This window comes from Callithrix jacchus, chromosome 5 (genome assembly GCF_049354715.1).
Source record: "Callithrix jacchus isolate 240 chromosome 5, calJac240_pri, whole genome shotgun sequence".
In the NCBI taxonomy this organism is placed as follows: domain Eukaryota; kingdom Metazoa; phylum Chordata; class Mammalia; order Primates; family Cebidae; genus Callithrix; species Callithrix jacchus.
This window is the reverse complement of record NC_133506.1, coordinates 151604372-151624670: the sequence shown is the minus strand read 5'-3', so window position 1 is coordinate 151624670 and position 20299 is coordinate 151604372. Positions and strand designations below refer to the sequence as shown.

Here is a 20299-nt window from a genome sequence, read left to right as displayed (position 1 = left end):
CGATCTCAGCTCACCGCAACCTCTGCCTCCTGGGTTCAGGCAATTCTCCTGCCTCAGCCTCCTGAGTAGCTGGGATTACAGGCATGCACCCCCATGTCCAGGTAATTTTTTGTATTTTTAGTAGAGACGGGGTTTCACCATGTTGACCAGGATGGTCTCGATCTCTTGACCTCGTGATCTACCTGCCTCAGCCTCCCAAAGTGCTGGGATTACAGGCTTGATCCACTGCGCCTGGCCAATTTTATTTTTTCTTTTTTGAGATGCAGTCTCGCTCTGAGGCCCAGGCTGGGGTGCAGTGGTGCAATCTTGGGTCACTGCAACCTCCGCTCTCAGGTTCAAGCAATTCTCCTGCCTCAGCTTCCCAAGTAGCTGGGATTACAGGTGAGTACCACTATGCCCAGCTAATTTTTGTATTTTTAGTAGAGCAAGGGTTCGACCATGTTGGCAAGGCTGGTCTTGAACTCCTGGCCTCAAGTGATCTGCCTGCCTGCCTTGGCCTCACAAAGTGCTGGGATTATAGGTGTGAACCACTGTGCCTGGCCAAGAGTTATAAAATTCTAATGTGAAAGATGGGAAGGTGTTATCCATTCTACCCTTGGATAAACTAGGATAGAACTGAGGCAAGGAAAGCTAGAGTTGGAAGAAGCACTAAGCATTTAATTCTATTATTTATACTTTCTTGTTTTCATTACTGAGAATTATGTATCCCTTGTAAATAATAGGGAATGAAAATGTCATTCTCAGATAAGGATTTATCCTATCGCAAGGGATGGTTCACCTTTTCTTTCACTTTACAAGTAAGTTTATTTAATGGATCTTAAACACTGCTTTTAAAGAAATTATAAGTTTCTCAAGCATGTTCCATTTTCTAATTTTGGAATTTGCCTCTAATTATATTGAAAACTTGATGATAGTACAGTCCTTCTCCCAAATTCTTGTTTTCCCCAATTATAAAATACATGTTTACCAAAAAACTTAAATACAGAAAAATAAAAAGTAAACTAACAGTGTAGTTTCCTCATTTCACTTTTTCATAAGTGGAGGTTTCATGTCTGGATCAAATCCCATCAAAGAAATGGAAGCCTTACTTAATTACCATGCATCTTGTAGGACTGATAACAACTGGAAAAAGTGTTAGTGTAATACTTTCAGAATGCTGACACTAAGTAAATCTCCACAAAAATAAAAGGATAAGAAGAAAATTATATTGCAACTTTGTGGTCTGGCTTACTTTGAACTTGCATAGAATTATTGAAACCTTTTAAATTCCTTTTAGAATATCTCATTGAAACAACAAAGGACTTAACAATTTATAAAACCACTGTCACAGATTCCACCTGGAGTGGATACCATGGTGCAGGTGCAGATCCCCTTCAGGACCAAGGCATGTGATCCCCAGCTTTCAGGGAGAGCTAGTTATTGACAACTCACCTCTGAGTTCCCTCCTAGACTTGCCCTCTGTCAAAAGGCATCACCTGGCTTAAGGCTATGCCGCTCTCTGGAGGAGCCAGTATGCAATGACTGGCTCTTGCCTCAGGTTGGCATGACTCCGAAGGGCCACCAGCTCCAGAAGTCCTGTGGGATTGACTGAACCTTTCTTTTCCCTCTGCCCAGTCCTGCTGCATTTGCTTCTCACAGGTGCTGTCCCTAAGAGCATTTTCTAATATCCTACATGAAATCTGGAAGCCTGTTTCCCAGGAATACAGGCTTTCCCAAAACAAATCTTTCCCAACCTAAGAAATGATCTCATTTAATTAATTCATTATATGTCACAGTGTTTCTGTAATATAGTAACAAAGCATTAGGTTAAAAATATAGATGTCCCTGTTTCAGGCCCAACTCTCAAATGTTGAGTTTGCTTTTGTCAGCATGAAGTATAAGAAAGTACGTAAGAGTTTTAGGACCTAGAACAAATCAATTTATAGCACTGTGACCCTGAGCAGACTACTTCACCTCTCTGAGCTCCAGTTTCCCCATTGTAAAGTGGGATGATAATAGCAAATGAACAATGTGACTATGAGGACTGTATGAGAGATACTGTATACCTGGAGTTTTCAACAACTGACCCCTTCTTCAACCCATTGTATCAGAAGTGGAAGTAGAAATTGAGAGTCCCTGTCTTGAAGAGATCATTGTATTATTGGGGCTAGTGGGTGGGTTATTCAGAAAGGTACAGGTAGAATCACGGACCAAGTGACGAGTGCTGAAACAAACATACAATATGCTTCAAAAGCTGGAGGAAGGAAGATCTATCCCAGACTGTAAGCACCTGGCTAGGGAGGTAACATTTGAGCTAAATAATGAATAGGATGAATTCATCAAGAGGGGGAGAATAAAAGAGCCTTCTAAGCAAAAATAAAGAACCTTTTAAAGGTAGGAAGCATTAACTGTTAGAGTGCATCAGAAATATGAAACTGTACAGTTCATGTTTTATTATTTTCAAAGTAGTTTTTTTTTAATTTAGTTTTTATTCTTTTTTTTTTTTTTTTTTGAGATGGAGTTTTGCTCTTGTTACCCAGGCTGGAGTGCAATGGTGCGATCTCGGCTCACCGCAACCTCCGCCTCCTGGGTTCAGGCAATTCTCCTGCCTCAGCCTCCTGAGTAGCTGGGATTACAGGCATGCACCACCATGCCCAGCTAATTTTTTGTATTTTTAGTAGAGATGGGGTTTCACCATGTTAACCAGGATGGTCTCGACCTCTTGATCTCGTGATCCATCCGCCTTGGCCTCCCAAAGTGCTGGGATTACAGGCGTGAGCCACCGCGCCTGGCCTAGTTTTTATTCTTATAGAGACAGAGTCTTGCTATGTTGCCCAGGCTTGTCTCAAACTCCGAGCCTCAAATGAGCCTCCTGCCTCAGCCTCCCAAAGTCCTGACATTACAGGAATTAGCCTAACATTAGAGTTTAGCTGAGGTGTGTATGGTGGTGGTTTAAGGTAGTAAGCTGAATGGTTCTAGGGGTATACAGAAGAGTTTGGGTTTCATTTTCTAAGGGACAGGGAAGCACTGAAGATTTTAAGCTGGGAGGCATCATGACTAGATCTGAGTGATAAAGACTTCTGGTTTAAGGTGGCTCCTTGACATTTTCTAATAGAACGTTAACACTTAACAACAAATTGAATTTTAAAAGGAAACATTCACCAGGAAACAAGGACTATCCTGATATAAAGTGTAAACTCTGGTGATTAAAAAACAGAAGATTATGGATAGAGCTAAGAGCTGAGCACAAGAAGGCTCAGAGTCTAATCTCCTTCCCCAACTAAATGGTAAAATAACAACATTTTTGAGAATTATATCATTCCTAAATCTGAAGAAAAGCAAACAGAAGAGTTATCTTTACATTTTTCTTCTTCTGAACATAAATGAGAAAAAACTGCAGGAGAAAAAAAACAGATGACCAGGACTGACAGATATAAGTAAAGGTTCCAGCATGTTACAGGATGCATTGTGACCAATCTCCAGTACCTGTGGATGTAGCCTTATCTGGAAAAACAGATGCTACTCGACTTATGATGAGGTTATGTCACAATAAACCCATTGTTAGTTGAAAATGCATTTAATACATCCAACCTACTGAGCATCAGGGCTTAGCTTAGCCTATCTTAAATGTGTTTAGAACATTTATATCAGTCTATGGTTGAGCAAAATCATCTAACACATGACCTGTTATATTTAAAAAAAAAAAAAAAAAAAAAAAAGAGTTTATGGCTGGTAAGGTGGCCAAATAGGAACAGCTCCAGTCTGCGGCTCCTAGTGAGATCAACACAGAAGGCAGGTGATTTCTGCACTTCCAATTGGGGTACCCAGCTTATCTCATTGGTACTGGTTAGATAGTGAGTGGAGCCCATGGAGAGCGAGCAGAAGCAGGGTGGGTGCCCCCGTAAGGCACAAGGGGTTGAGGAACTCCCTCCCCTAGCCAAGGGAAGCCGTGAGGGACCATGCCATGAGGAATGGTACACTCTAACCTAGATACTACACTCTTCCCATGGTCTCTGCAACCCACAGACCAGGAGATTCCCTTGGGTACCTACACCACCAGGGCCCTAGATTTCAAGCACAAAACTGGCCAGCTGTTTGGGCAGACACCAACCTAGCGGTAGGAGTTTTTTTTTTTTTTTTCATACCCCACTGGTGCCTGGAATTCCAGAGACCATTCACTCCCCTGGAAAAGGGGCTGAAGCCAGGGAGCCAAGTGGTCCAGCTCAGTGAATCCCACTCCCGCAGAGCCCAGCAAGCTAAGATCTACTGGTTTGAGATTCTCACTGCCAGTACACTAGTCTAAAGTAGACCTGGGACACTTGAGCTTGGTGGGAAAAGGGCTTGAGTAGGTAGGCGGTTTTCCCCTCACAATGTAAACAAAGCCTCTGGGAAGTTCAAACTGGGTAGAGCTCACCACAGCTCAGCAAAGCTGCTGTAGCCAGACTGCCTCTCTAGATTCCTCCTCTCTGCACAGGGCATCTCTGAAAGAAAGGCAGCAGCCCCAGTCAGGGGCTTATAGATAAAACTCCCATCTCCCTGGGACAGAGCATCTGGAGGAAGGGGTGGCTGTGGGCACAGCTTCAACAGACTTAAACGTTCCTGCCTGCTAGTTCTGAAAAGAGTGGTGGACTTCCAAGAGCAGTGGATCTCCCAGCACAGCACTCAAGCTCTATTAAGGGACAGATTGCCACCTCAAGTGGGTCCCTAACCCCTGTGCCCCCTGACTGGGAGACAACTCCCAGCAGGTGCAACTCTGGGACAAAGCTTCCAGAGGAAGGAACAGGCAACAATCTTTGCTATTCTGCAGCCTCTGCTGGTGATACCCAAGCAAACAGGGTCTTGGAGTGGACCTCCAGCAAACTCCAGCAGAGGGGCCTGTTAGAAGGAAAACTAACAAACAGAAAGGAATAGTATCAACATCAACAGAAAGGACATCCACACAAAAACCCCATTTGAAGGTCACCAACATCAAAGACTAAGGGTAGATAAATCCATGAAGATAAGGAAAAACCAGCGCAAAAAGGCTGAAAATTCCCAAAACCAGAAATCCTCTTCTCCTCCAAAGGATCACAACTCCTTGCCAGCAAGGGAACAAAACTGGATGGAGAATGAATTTGATGCACTGACAGAAGAAGGCTTCAGAAGGTGGGTAATAAACTCTTCCAAGCTAAAGGAACATGTTCTAACCCAATGGAAGGAAGCTAAGAACCTTGAAAAAAGGTTACAAAAATTGCTAACTAGAATAACCAGTTCAGAGAAGAACATAAATGACCCGATGGAGCTGAAAAACACAGCACGAAAACTTCGTGAAGCATACACAAGTATCAATAGCCAAATTGATCAAGCAGAAGAAAGGATAGCAGAGATTGAAGATCAACTTAATAAAATAAGCTTGAAGACAAGATTAGAGAAAAACGAATGAAACAGAACAAAGCCTCCAAGAAACATGAGACTGTGTGAAAAGACCAAACATATGTTTGGTGTGCCTGAAAGTGACGGGGAGAATTGAACCAAGTTGGAAAACACTCTTCAGGATATTATCCAGAACTTCCCCAACCTAGCAAGACAGGCCAACATTCAAATTCAGGAAATAACAGAGAACATCACAAAGATACTCCTCAAGATGAGCAACCCCAAGACACATAATCGTCAGATTCACTACGGTTGCAATGAAAGGAAAAATGTTAAGGGCAGATAGAGAGAAAGGTAGAGTTACCCACAAAGGGATGCCCATCAGCCTAACAGTGGATTTCTCTGCAGGAACCCTACAAGCCAGTGAGAGCCAATATTCAACTTTTTTGCGGGGGACAAAGATTTGCTTTTGTTGCCCAGGCTGGAGTGCAATGGCGTGATCTCAGCTCACTGCAACCAATGCCTTCCAGGTTCAAGCAATTCTCTTGCGTCAGCCTCCTGAGTAGCTGGGATTACAGGCATGTGCCACCAGGCCCAGCTAATTTTCTGTTTTTAGTAGAGATGTGGTTTCTCCATGTTGGTCAGGCTGGTCTAGAACTCCTGTCCTCAGGTGATCCACCTGCCTTAGCCTCCCAAAGTGCTGGATTACAGGTGTGAGCCACTGTGCCTGGCCTCAACATTTTTAAAGAAAAGAACTTTCAACCCAGAATATCATATCCAGCCAAACTAAGTTTCATGAGCAAAGGAGAAAGAAAATCCTTTACAGACAAGCAAATGCTGAGAGATTTTGTCACCACTAGGCCTGCCTTACAAGAGCCCCTGAAGGAAGCACTAAAAATGGAAAGGAAAAATTGGTACCAGCCACCGCAAAAACATGCCAAATTGTAAAGACCATGGACGCTATGAAGAAACTGCGTCAACTAATGGGCAAAACAACCAGCTAGCATCATAATGACAGGAACAAATTCATACATAACAATATTAGCCTTAAATGTAAATGGACTAAATGCCCCAATTAAAAGACACAGACTGGCAAATTGGATAAAGAGTCAAGACCTATTGGTGTGCTGTACAGAACCCATTTCACATGCAAAGACACACATAGGCTCAAAATAAAGGGATGGGGGGGAATATTTACCAAGCAAATGGAAAGCAAAAAAAAAAAAAAGCAGGGATTGCAATCCTAGTCTCTGATGAAACAGACTTTAAACCAACAAAGGCCAAAAGAGACAAAGAAGGGCATAACATAATGGTAAAGAGATCAATGCAACAATAGTGGGAGACTTTAACACCCCACTGTCAATATTAGACATATCAATGAGACAGAAAATTAATGACAATATTCATTCAGGACTTGAACTGAGCTCTGGACCAAGCAGACCTAATAGACATCTACAGAACTCTCCACTCCAAATCAGCAGGGTATACTTTCTTCTCAGCACTACATAGTACTTACTCTAAAATTAACCACATAATTGGAAGTAAAACACTCCTCAGCAAATGCAAAAGAATGGATATCATAACGAACAGTTTCTCAGACCACAATGCAATCAAATTAGAACTCAGGATAAAAAACTCACTCAAAACTACATGACTACATGGAAACTGAACAATCTGCTGCTGAATGACTACTGGGTAAATACTGAAACTAAGGCAGAAATAAGTAAGTTCTTTGAAACCAATGAGAACAAAGACACAATGTACCAGAATCTCTGGGACACAGCCAAAGCAGTGTTTAAGAGGGAAATTTATAGCACTACATGCTCACAGGAGAAAGTGGGAAAGATTTAAAATCAACATCCTAACATCACAGGTAAAAGAACTAGAGAACTAAGAACAAACAAATTCAAAAACTAGCAGAAGACAAGAAATAACTAAGAGCAGAAATGATAAGTCTGGTCTTCTGCCGGACTGCTCGTGTGGCAATACACCCAGGCAAAGTTGCCCCAGGTCACCAGACTTCTCACTTCTAACTGGCATGTTCTTTCTGGATCAAGTGTTCAGCTTCTTTCGAGTTCTCTAGCACTTCCTCGTTCTGGCCTTTCCAGGTGTTTCACATATGCTAGTAGGTTGTGTATTCCCCTACTTACTGTATTTGGTGTCTAGAAACCCAATCTGGTCCAAGACTTTGTTTTCCAAATCAGGCATTTCATCATCTTTATTTGATAATGCCCATGTAAAGTGACATCTTAACTGCTCCAGACTATCCTTGACCTGATGATCATCAGCATTTCTATTCATGGTTGCTGTGAATTAGGCAGCAGTTCTTCAGTGGTTTAGCTAGACTCCTCTGACATCTAGGCCTCCACACTTTTTCTTCTCCCACACACCTTGCCTTAGGGCCAAAAGCTAATCTTGTGTCAGTCCCCATAAGAAGCACAGGCTCCCATATATATACATCTTCTATGTACATACAAATATTAAAACATTTAAAAAAGGCAGTACAGGCTCTCAGTCATCCTAAATTCCCTGGTTTCTGTTTCCAGGAGGCTCTGGATGTGGCCTTTCTAGGCACCATCTCCTACCTCTACATCTCCTGGAATCCTTTCACTGGGCCCTCTGGAACTCAGTAGAATCTCCACTTCTCTCACCCTTTCCTGCAGGCACTCTCATTGCCATCTTGTTGCAACCATCCCGATTCTTGCCTGCCGGCATAGCTGCCTCTGCAGACCTTCTGCTACTGGAGGCCGAGATGGAGTAGATGTCTTCTTCATGCTTCACTGCTGCTCCTCCCACTCTAAAAACACTCAGTTTTGAATCTCATGTTATCAGACCCTGTTATTCATTGCTGCTCCTTGGTACAGGCATCTGTTGACCCCTGGCTCACTCACTCCCTTTCATTTCTTGAAGATGTTAACTCAAAACTCACTGTCATTCTGTCATCATGATGGCCTTGTTTCCTGGTAATAATGGAAGCCCATATCCGTCCAATACTATGGGCTCCCAGATTCCTTGTTTTCTTCTTGAATGATCATGTCCTCTATTTTCCATTGGTAACTCACTCCAATGGACATACCCAAGACTTTTATTTCCAATAACTCCATTTCCCCCAGAATCTCAATTTCAAGTACCTCCTTCCTCAACCACCTACCTTTGATCTGCCTAGTTCACACTCTCTAAAACCCTAACTCAAACAATCCTTCAGCCCCACTGGAACCTACAATCCAAGTTTATTTTTATTATATTTTTTGGAGATGGAGTCCTGCTCTGTCACCCAGGCTGGAGTGCAGTGGCATGACCTTTGCACACTGCAACCTCCGCCTCCTGGATTTGTGATTCTCCTGCCTCAGCCTCCTGAGTAGCTGGGATTACAGGTACACGTCACCACACCCAGCTAATTTTTGTATTTTTAGTGTAGACAGGGTTTCACCATGTTGGTCAGGCTGGTCTCAAACTCCTGATCTTGTGATCCGCCTGCCTAGGCCTCCCAAAGTGCTGAGATTACAGGTGTGAGCCACCCCACCCAGCCCAACTTCTCTTACCTCCTGTTCATTGATCCACATTCTTTCAATGTCTCTTCTTTGCTCTGCATTGCGCCCCAGGTCAATTATTAAAATCCTCCTTTTGCATATACTCTCAAGTTCTTCACCCTTCTTGCTTTGCAGTACTTACCCAGTTAAATTACAGCCCTGGTTAAATTCCATTTTCCAACTACTTCATGCCCACACCATCAGAGCTGAACATGGTTGAAAAAATATCATACAACTATAATACATTCATGAACATTAACCTCCAGTGGGCCCTGGCAGTCATGATGTATTTACCTAGTCATTCACTCTACCACTTTCTTAATTATTTCATGCCTTTTCTCTCCTCTCATACCTTCAGCACCCTTTTCTTCACTCTGACTCTCAGCTGATGATTTTGTTCCCTGTTTCAGCGAGGAAACAGAAGCAATCGAAAGAGGTCTGCCACAGTTTTCTCTTGTATACCAACTCTTCCACTGGTATCTGTACCTACATACTTTACTCTTTTTTCCTGTAATTACAGATGAACAGTCTTTCCTGCTAACTAAGGCCAATCTCAAGACAGCCTCTGGATACCATACCCACAGAGTATCTGAGAACAGCCCACAGCTCTTCCTGTTTTGCTTCCATCTTTCATTCTACCTTCTTTATTGGCTTTCTCATCAGCATACAGTACCTCATGAGTAAGCTATGAGCACTCTGATCTGAAAAAACAAATTTTTTCTTGATCTCGATTCCCTTTTTGGCTACTGATTAATTTCATCTCTTAAAGCAAAAATCCTTGAAAGGCCTATATTCACTATCATTCCTCCATCCCCTCCATTTCCTCTGCCCCACTTCAATTCACTGAGAGTGCTCCTCCAGTGTTAAAGCCAATGATCAATTCTTGGTACTCACTTCATTATCAATTCTACAAAATAGCATTTGGCACACTTAATCACTCTCACTACTCAACAATTCTTTTTTTCCTCTTGGCTTTCAGCATACCTCACCCTCTCCAGTACTCCTCCGACCTTTCTGCCCATTCCTCTATTTCTTTTACTGATTCCTTTACATTTATATTTACATTCCCCTGCTTCTAAGAATAAAAGGCTTCAATCAGGTCATGGATCTCTTCCCTTCTCTATCTGCTCCCATGCCTACAATGACCTTATCTAGTCTCATGGCTTTAAACATCACCTCTAAGTTGCTGACTCAAATTCATATCCAGCCATTCCTCTGAACCGATTCCTATGTAACCGTCAAGTAGATGTTTCTACTTAGATGCCTAATAAGCATCTAAAACTTAGCTATCCAAAACAGAGCTCCTGAACTTCCCCATATACTTGCTTTTCTTTCAGTCTTTCCTTCTAAGTGGCAATTCCATTCTTCCTAATGCTCACACTATCCTGCACTGTCTCCCTACCTTCAAAATACAAGAATCTGACTGCTTCTCACTATTTCCATTGCTTTTGTCTAGTTCATCTTCATCTTTTACCTAAGTGCTTGAAAGAGCCTCCTAATGGCTTGTTTGTACCCTTCCGCCCCCTACAGCCTATTCTCAACACAACAGCCAGAGTGATCCTGTGAAAACCAGTCAGACTGTGTCCCTCTACCTGGAACCTTCCTGTGACTTCCTGTCATCACAGGAAGTTACAGACCACACAAGAACCGCCACACGACCTGGCTCTTCACTGCCTCTGTCCCTGGCTGTTACTTCTCACTCTCTGGCTTCTGCCAGTGCTTAACAGCACACTAGGCATGATCCTACTGCAGCACAGCCTCTGTAATTGCCTGGAAAGCTCTTCCCCACATGGCCACATTCCTCACCTGACACCCTCAATTCCTTCAAGTTTCACTCAAATGTCAGCTTTCCAGGGAGGTCTCTTTCCTCACTTCTCACCCTAAAATTACATACCTCTCTCTTCACCAATATTACTGCCCCCCATCCACTTAAGTTTTTTCTGAGCACTAAGAAAACTATACAGATGAATGTTACTTATTTGTTTGTTTGTGATCTCCCTCCCCCAACCCCCATAATGCAAACTCTATGAAGGCAGGGATTCTTATCTGTTTTGTTAATTGCTATGTACCCAGCTCTTAAAACAGTGTCTGGCACATAACAGTCATTAAATATTGATGAATTAAATGAACAAAAGTTATCCACCTTCAATAATAATAAAATGTGTGAAAAGAATCACCCAAATATGAACAAGATGAAATGAAATGACATGGGAAAAATTATATTATACTAATATAATACATTCAAATATGTAGTATATAATACATATATACTTTATTATATACTATATACTACATATACTATATGTAGTATATAATACATATATACTAACATAATACATTCAAAAACCCATGGAGCACTAACAAATAGCTAACCAAACACAAACACATTTTAAAAATGTGAAAGGAATACAGCAAAAGAGAAATAGCATAACTCCTAAAAAAACAAAACTCAAACAGAAGAAAATTCTTGAATTCTTCACAATAGATTCATGCTCTTGAGCTTAGTAAGAACACATATTCAATAAAATAAAAGCTTGATTCTGAGATAATAAATAGCCCTGTACAATAAAAAGCAGAGTGTACAGCCAAATAAATAAATGGAAGACACCAATATGTCATCACGATGGGTTAAACACATACATTAGAAATATTAATAAAACATACATTGCAGAAAATAAAATTAAGAACAATTTCTATAAAATTAAGTAGCATAGAATAGAATGTAAATTGTTACCCCTGAAATAATACACAATTACTTTTCATTAAAAATCAGAGGTTCAAAGAGGCTTATTTTCAGATCACTAGCTAGAAAATCTGCCAACTGGTAGCTCCAACTAATCATAAGAGATTTTTAAAAGACAATGTTTTTCAAAAGAAACAATAAAAAATCTGAATATATTGTACATTACCTGTTTTTTTCACAACAGAAACTACAAATCCTATTAGGTCCACCTCAGAACAAGATGGCTGAAAGTCTGGATCTAGAAATTTGCTGAAGTGAAGGGATTCCCGTGGTTGGTAAACCTGAAATAAAATTTCATCTGAAGCCTACAAAAAAACAAAACAAAAATTCAATATATGAAGATTCCATAAACTAATAAAATAAGCACTTATCAAAACTGAAAAATTGCAATGAAAGATTTGTACCGGTAGTTGTTGATACTGAGTTTTTTTTGTCGCCACTAACTGTATGTTGGCTCTTTCAGATTTACTTTTAGATTTTGAAGTTGCAAGATGATAGATTCTATATCTCATTCCTTCAGTTAACAGAGAATATAAATCTGATGATGGACGCCAAATACTCAATATAACTGTTTAGAGAAAAGATGAGAAAGACACAATGGGAAGAAATGATCGTTTAAATTTTCGTTTCAAAATAAATGCCACGTTTTTAATTATTTTATTAAAAAGTGATAAAAACAAAGCATTTACATACTCACCTGAATCTTTCGCTTTTTTTGAATAGCTTACAATACGCAACTTCCACACAGTTGTGACATTCCTTGATAAACCTTGTTCTTTTTGCTCAGCAGATTCCATGGCTTTCCTGATTTCCAACTGGATCTGAGCTTGTTTCTTATCATTCAACATTTGCCTGTGATTATTCAAGGCTCTTAACTGCTCTTCACTGAAATAACCCTGTGACCATTTAAGATATTGGAGTAAAAAGCAATCAAAATAAAACAAAAGTCCCATCTATTGTAATCGGATCACTTTAAAGGAAACAAATCAACAAAATCAGAGCTCATTTAAAGGGTTTGGTTAATGTAATCAGTTTCTCACATAATATTCTCAGGTGCCTCAAACTGTTGCTAATTCTATTTCCCTAAGGCAAAAGTGATTCTCCAGTTATAAATGTATTCTAATAATCATAATCATTACCATGTACATTATAGATGGTTAACATATGAATGCTTACTATTTTGAGAAATAGATGTATGTGTTGTAAATGTACTAACTCATTTAATCTTCACAACAATCCATGAGGTAGTTAATATCATTGTTTCCGTGTTGCAGGTAATAAAACTGAGGAGAAAAACTAATTTGCACAAACCACATAGGTAGAGGTTGGTCCTAGAACCCTCATTCTTAGCCCCAGGGGTATAATTTCAGAAATGGATGCCTAGGCCAGGCGTGGTGGCTCACGCCTGTAATATCAGCACTTTGGGAGGCCACGGTGAGCGGACCATCCTGGCCAACATGGTGAAACCCTGTCTCTACTAAAAATACAAGAAGTAGCTGGGTGTGGTGGTGGGTGCCTGTAGTCCCAGGCTGGAGAATCACTTGAACCTGGAGGCAGAGGTTGCAATGAGCTGAGATCGCACCCCTATACTCTAGCCTGGCAACCGGATGAGACTCTATTTAAAAAAAAAAAGAAAAAAAATACAAAGATAACTTTAATAAAGTCAAATCTCATAGACTCATAGGCACTTAGAAACCTAAAGATAACCCACTCGTGATTTTCCCTTGCTAGAAGGTGGAAATGAGTTCCTAAGAAATAAATCACTTATCCAGTTACAGAGTGGCTGGGGAAAGGCCCTACACTAACTCTCATTCCGTCCCCTTATGTCCAGACAAAAAACAATTGTTAAATTTTGTGGATGAAATTAAAGCTAACTTTATGATAATTCACAGAATGTACAACCCTCAACAAATTTATAAGAGATAGAGGCAAATAATTTTTAAAGAAAAAATCATAAAGCCTTTGTTTTCAGTCCTGCAGCAAGTATACTCACAGGTTTTAAAACTGGACTCACTTCTCATAGGGAGAGCCCAAATTGTACCATTTCAGAACAGGAGGGAATTCTACTCAGTACAGCACTGCTTACATTACTAATGAAATATTGTTTATTCAGTAGTCCCACTATTTAAAAAATTTAAGGCTATATTCACAAGATTTATTAAGTCATCAAGTAAATGAAATTAATCAGTTAACAAAAAGTAGTTCTGGTAAAATAGTTGCTCCTTCCTCCCTATCTAACAAACCTAATCTTAGAATTTGATTTTCTTTTTAGATATCTATGTGTCTAAAAATTTAGGAGGTAGCTTACCTTAATATATAAAATTATGTTCTAATAATAGTAACTAACATTTATATGGAACTTTTATATACACTATCTATTTGATCCTAAAACAACATTTCATAGCTATCTTATTCTCGTTTACTTTGCTAATGAGAGTACCACAATTCTAAAGCCTATGCTATTTTTTTTTTTCCTGAGATGGAGTTTTGCTTTTGTTGCCCAGGCTGGAGTGCAGTGGCGCCATCTTCGCTCACTGCAACCTCCACCTCTCAGGTTCAAGCAATTCTCCTGCCTCAGCCTCCCAAGTAGCTGGGATTACAGGCATGAGTCACCACACCCAGCCAGCCTATGCTACTTCTAATAGTTTAGTGCTTCTGAAACATTTCCACCTAAGTACCCTTAAGGTAGAGGATTATCAAGTATACTCAGGGTAGAACCCGAGAAACAGCTAAGAACATGGAAACTAAGCCATTACTTTGAAGATACTTGTTTTATCTTAAAAAAGTTTTTTTCTTCAGAGTACAGGAGGGACAAAAGTAAACAAGTTTTATGTGCATTTTAAACCAAATTTATTTAATATATAAAATTCTAAAACCCTCCCATTATCTACTTGGTATAGAGTTGAAAACATACCACCACACTTGTTTGGTACATCACTGAAAACCCCAGAAATGTACACATCCTCTTTGAGAAATTCAGCATTTTGACATACTCCTTCCTGGTATGGCCTGAGACTCTAAAATAGCTTCCCACCTTGAATGATCATCAAGCCTCACTATATGCCCTTATTCTCTCACCTCAATGTAAGCTGGGTCTGCTGCATTCTTCACTGCTTCATAGAGCTCTGCACCATCTTGCAGAGCATGAACTTGCTGTCTTGTTAGTGCACGTGATGGTAAATATGGTTTTGTTTTGTTTTCTAAGAAAAAAGAATTACTAATTAACTAAACTAAATTTAAAAGCAACTAAAACTAAAGAATCACGCAAAAACAAAAATAAGAAACCATTTATCTGCTAAAAGTTTTTTCCCGTTTTTTTTTTGAGATAGGGTCTCACTTTGTCATCCAGGCTGGAGTGCAGTGGTGTGATCTCAGCTCACTGCAGTCTCTGCCTCCCGGGTTCAAGTGATTCTCCTGCCTCAACCTTTCAAGTAGCTGGGATTACAGGCATACACCCAGCTAATTTTTGTATTTTTAGTAGAGATGGGGTTTCACCGTATTGGCCAGGATGGGGTAGAACTCCTCACCTCAAGTGACCCACCCACCTTGGACTCTCAAAGCTCTGGGACTACAGGTGTAATCCACCACGCCTGGCCTGCTAAAAGTGTTCTAGGAAAATTTGAAACTAGTGTACTGGTGGTTAAAAAAAAGGCATACAGAGTTTAATTACAGTAATTTGTAAATTAAGTATAGGTATATTTGTTTTAATGTATTGTACTTTATTGAGCTTCACAGATAATGCATTTTTTAAAAATACAAATTGAAGGTTTGTGGAAACTGTCGAGCAAGCCTACTGGTGCCATTTTTGCAACAGTATGTGCTCACATGTCTCTGTCACAGAGCTCTGATAGATATATAGAGTGATTAAGAGATGTATAGAGTGATTAACATTATTTTTATGCCTCCTAACACAATATCCATTTTGTGGCCCATGGACCATGGAGTCATTTCAACTTTCAAGTCTTATTATTTAAGAAATGTGTCGGCCAGGTGTGGTGGCTCATGCCTTTGATCCCAGAACTTTGGGAAGCTGAGGCAGGCAGATCACGAGGTCAAGAGATTGTGACCATCCTGGTCAACATGGTGAAACCCCTTCTCTACCAAAAATACAAAAATTAGCTGAGCGTGGTGGCGTGCACCTGTAGTCCCAGCTACTCGGGAGGCTAAGACAAGAGAATCACCTGAACCTGGGAGGAAACCTGGCAGTGAGCCAAGACTGTGCCACTACACTCCAGCCTGGCGACAGAGCGAGACTCCGCCTCAAACAGAACAAAACCAAAACAAAAGAAACTTGTCTTATAAAGAATAGCTGCCACAGTGATTTCTCTTGATAGATACGGGTAAAATGAATTGAAAACCTTCCAGAAAGGATTCACCATTCTAGATACCATTAAGAACGTTAGTGTTTCATGGGAAGTCAAAATATCATGAAACATTAACAAGTTTAGAAGAGGTTGATTCTAACCCTCATGAATGACTTTGTGGAGAGGGTTCAAGACTTCAGTGGAGGAAGTAACTGCCTATGTGGTAGAAATAGCAGGAGAACTTGAATTAGAAGTGAAGTCTGATGATGTGACTGAATTATTGCCATGTCACAGTAAAACTTAAATGAGGAGGAGCTTCATATAATTTGGCTCTGTGTCCTCACCCAAATCTCATCTTGAATTGTAATCCTCACATGTCAAGGGACAGATATGGTGGGAGGTGACTGGATCACGGGGGCAATTTTTCCCATGTTGTTCCTGTAATAGTGAAGGAGTTCTCACAAGATCTGATGGCTTAAAAGTGAGAGCTCCCCCGTACTCTTTCTTGCCACCTTGTAAAGAAGGTACTTGTTTCTCCTTCATCTTCCACTATTTTAAGTTTCCTGAGGCCTCCCTAGCCATGTGGAACTGTGAATCAATCAAACCGTATTCCTTTACAAATTACCCAGCCTCAGGTATTTTTTTATAGCAGCATGAGAATGAACTAATACAGAGAATTGGTACAAGGAGTGAGGTACTGCTATAAAAAATAACCTGAAAACGTGGACTTTGGAACTAGGTAAAAGACAGAGGTTGGAATCGTTTGGAGGGCTTGGAAGAAGACAGAAAGATGTCAGAAAGTCTGAACTCCCTAGAGACTTGTTGAATGCTTTTGACCAAAATGCTGACAGTGATACGGACAGTGAAGTCCAGGCTGAGGTGGTTTCAGATGGAAATGAGGATCTTATTGGGAAGTTAAGCAAAGGTCACTCTTGCTACGCTTTAGCAAAGACACTAGCAGCATTTTGCCTCTGCCCTAGAGATCTGTGGAACATTGAACTTGAGAGAGATGATTAGGGTATCTTGTAGAAGCAATTTCTAAGCAGCAAAGTGTTCAAGGGCTGATCTGGCTTTTCCTAGAAGCACAGAGTCATGTGCATTCACAAAGAGATGGTTTGAAATTGGAACTTATATTTAAAAGGGAAGCAGAGCATAAAAGTTTGGAAAATCTGCAGCCTGACCATGAAGTAGAAAAGAAAACCTCGTTTCCTAGGAAAAAATTCAAGCCAGTTGCAGAAGTTTACATAAGTAATGAGGAGACAAATGTTTATAGCCAAGACAACAGAAACAATGTCTCAAGACATACCAGAGATCTTCCCTGCAGACCCTTCTATCACAGGCCTGGAGGCCTAGGAGGGAAAAATGGTTTTGTGGGCTGGGCCCATGGCCCCAGTACTCTGTGCAGCCATAGGACATGATGCCCTGTGTCCCACCTGCCCCAGCTCCAGCCATGGATGAAAAGGGCCAAGGTAAAGATCGGGTGATTGCTTCAGAGGGCACAAGCCCTAAGCCTTGGTGGTCTCCATGTAGTGTTGGGCCTGTGGGTATGCAAAAGACGAAATGAACTGGGAGCCTCTGCCTAGATTTCAGAGGATGTATGGAAGCACCTGAGTATGCCCAGGTGTACTCTGCTGCAGGGGCAGAGCCCTCATAGAGAACCTCTGTTAGCACAGTATGGAAGGAAAATATGGGTTGGAGCCACTTCCAAGTCTTCACTGGGGAACTGCCTAGTGGAGCTATGAGAAGAGGGCCACTGTCCTCCACTGAAAGCTTGCACTGTGCTGCTGTCAATCAATGCCAGCCCATGAAAGTAGATGCAGGGACTGTAGCCTGCAGAGCCAAAAGGGCAGAGCTGCCCAAGGCTGTGGAAGCCCACCCCTTGTATCAGCATGTCCTGGATGTGAGACATGGAGTCAAAGGAGATTTTAGAGCTTTAATGACTGGACTGGGTGTGGTGGCTCATGCCTGTAATACCAGCATTTTGGGAGGCCAAGGTGGGCGGATCACTTGAGGCTAGGAGTTTAAGACCAGCCTGGTCAACATGGCAAAACCCCATCTCTACTAAAAATACAAAAATTAACTGGGCATGGTGGTACACACCTATAATTCCAGCTACTTGGGAGGCTGAGGCACGAGAATTGCTTGAAACCAGGAGACAGAGGTTGCAGTGAGCCAAAATCTCTCCACTGCATTCTAGCCTAGGAAACAGGGCAAGACCCTGCCTCAAAAATAAAAAAAAAGAAAAAAGTTTTAATGATTGCCTGCCTAGGTTTTGGACTTGCATGGGGCCTGTGGCCCCTTTGTTTTAGCCAATTTCTCCCATTTGAAATGGGAACATTTACCCAATGCCTTTACCCCCCTTGTCTCTTGGAAGTAACTAATTTGCTTTTGATTTTACAGGCTCATAGGCGGAAGGGATTTGTCTTGTCTCAGATGAGACTTTAGGCTTGAACTTTTGAGCTAATGGTAGAATTAGCTAAGACTTTGGGGGACTGCTGGGAAGGCAAAATTGGTTTTGAAATGTGAAAAAGACATTAGATTTGGGAGGGTCTGGGGCAGAATTATATGGTTTGGCTCTGTGTCCCTATCCAAATCTCCTGTCCAATTGTAATCCCCATGTGTTGAGGGAGAGACCTGGTGGGAGGTTATTGGATCATGGGGGTATTTTCCCCCATGCTGTTCTTGTGCTAGTGAGGGAGTTCTCACAAGATCTGATGGCTTAAAAGTAGTAGTTTCCCCTGCATTCTCTTCTGCCACCTTATGAAAAAGGTACTTGCTTCTTGTTTGCCTTGTGCCATGACTGTAAGTTTCCTGAGGCCTCCCCAGCCATGTGTAACTGTAAGTCAATTAAACTTCTTTCCTTCAGAAATTACAGTCTCAGGTATTCTTTACAGCAGTGTGAGAACAGATTAATATACAGTTGCTTCTTATGGATGAGCAAAGAAAGTAGTTTCTTGAAGGAATCTATTCCTGCTGAAGATGCTGTGAATATTGTTGAAATGAAAACAAAGGATTTAGAATATTACATAATATTCTGATAAGCAGAGTTTTACAGAATTGACTCCAATTATGAAAGCAGTTCTACCATGGATAAAATGCTATCAAACAGCACTGCATGCTACAGAGAAATCTTTCATGAAAGGAAAAGTCAATCAATGCTGCAAATGCCATTATCTTATTTTAAGAAATTGCCACAACTGCTCCCAACCTTCAGCAACTGCCACTCTGGTCAGCCAGCAGGCACAAACACCGATAAAAGATGCTCCACCAGCACAAATGTTACAACTCACTGAAGGCACAGATGATCATTAACATTTTTTTTTTAGCAATAAAGTATATTAAGGTATGTGCATTTTTTAATGAAATAATGCTACTACTCATTTAAGAGATTATACTATGGTGTAAACATTACTTTTGTACGCCCCAGGAAACTGAAATATTCATGTGATTTGCTCTACTGTAATACTTGTTTTATTGCGGTGGTCTAGAATCAAACCGACAGTATCTCTGAGGTATGCCTGTAAATTATTTCATATTCACTTATTCATGAAAATAGTATGATCTAGTGATAATTTTAAGCAAATAAAATATAAGGAGCAATATTTCTGCAGATTTATATAGAACATGTAAGTTACATGTTCTTCCTCAAAAAATTTACATGGACAAAGACAACTAGAGAGAACAGGAAATAAGATATCACTAAAATTTTGGAAGCTAAGAATTTGTTGGACAAGTAAATGACAAAGCAGTCTGAGAACATGTAACTTACATGTTCTATATAATGAAAGTTATAGACATGTAAGCTACATGTTCTATATAAATAATGAGAAAACGCAGAAAAACATAAAATCTTCTGCAAAAGGGAGATATGAAAAAATAAAATTTATGTCAAATAAACATAAAAACACTATGGTTTTTTTTTTTTTTTTTTGAGACGGAGTTTCGCTCTTGTTACCCAGGCTGGAGTGCAATGGCGCAATCTTGGCTCACTGCAACCTCCGCCTCCTGGGTTCAGGCAATTCTCCTGCCTCAGCCTCCTGAGTAGCTGGGATTACAGGCATGCGCCACCATGCCTAGCTAATTTTTTGTATTTTTAGTAGAGACGGGGTTTCACCATGTTGACCAGATGGTCTCGATCTCTTGACCTCGTGATCCACCTGCCTCAGTCTCCCAAAGTGCTGGGATTACAGGCTTGAGCCACTGCGCCCGGCCAACACTATGATTTTTAATACTGAAATTGACACCACGAGAATAACAGGTCCTAGTTCCAGGTATAACAACACATGAAAAGTAATAAATATAATGATAAAAATGCAAAAGTCACATAATATAGGTAAGAATTGAGGAAAAAGAGTACAAATGGCTTAGGGAAAAATAATCTGATGTTTCTG

General features: G+C 40.7%; 1 protein-coding gene across 7 annotated transcripts in view; it reads right to left on the bottom strand.

The window, feature by feature from the left end:
* BRCA2 (BRCA2 DNA repair associated) overlaps positions 1-20299 on the bottom strand; it is a 99757-nt gene that overhangs the window by 11975 nt on the left and 67483 nt on the right. For 6 of the 7 annotated variants that reach the window (XM_002748959.7, XM_017973028.5, XM_035303369.3 and 3 more), the window contains 4 exons: positions 14683-14804; positions 12302-12500; positions 12009-12172; positions 11771-11909 (listed from right to left, as the gene is read on the bottom strand). In XM_002748959.7, coding sequence (XP_002749005.4) covers positions 11771-11909; positions 12009-12172; positions 12302-12500; positions 14683-14804 — 624 coding nt within the window. Of the gene's footprint in view, positions 1-11770; positions 11910-12008; positions 12173-12301; positions 12501-14682; positions 14805-18685; positions 18891-20299 lie in introns of those variants that run through there. The other variant, XM_035303373.3, reaches the window with a different exon arrangement.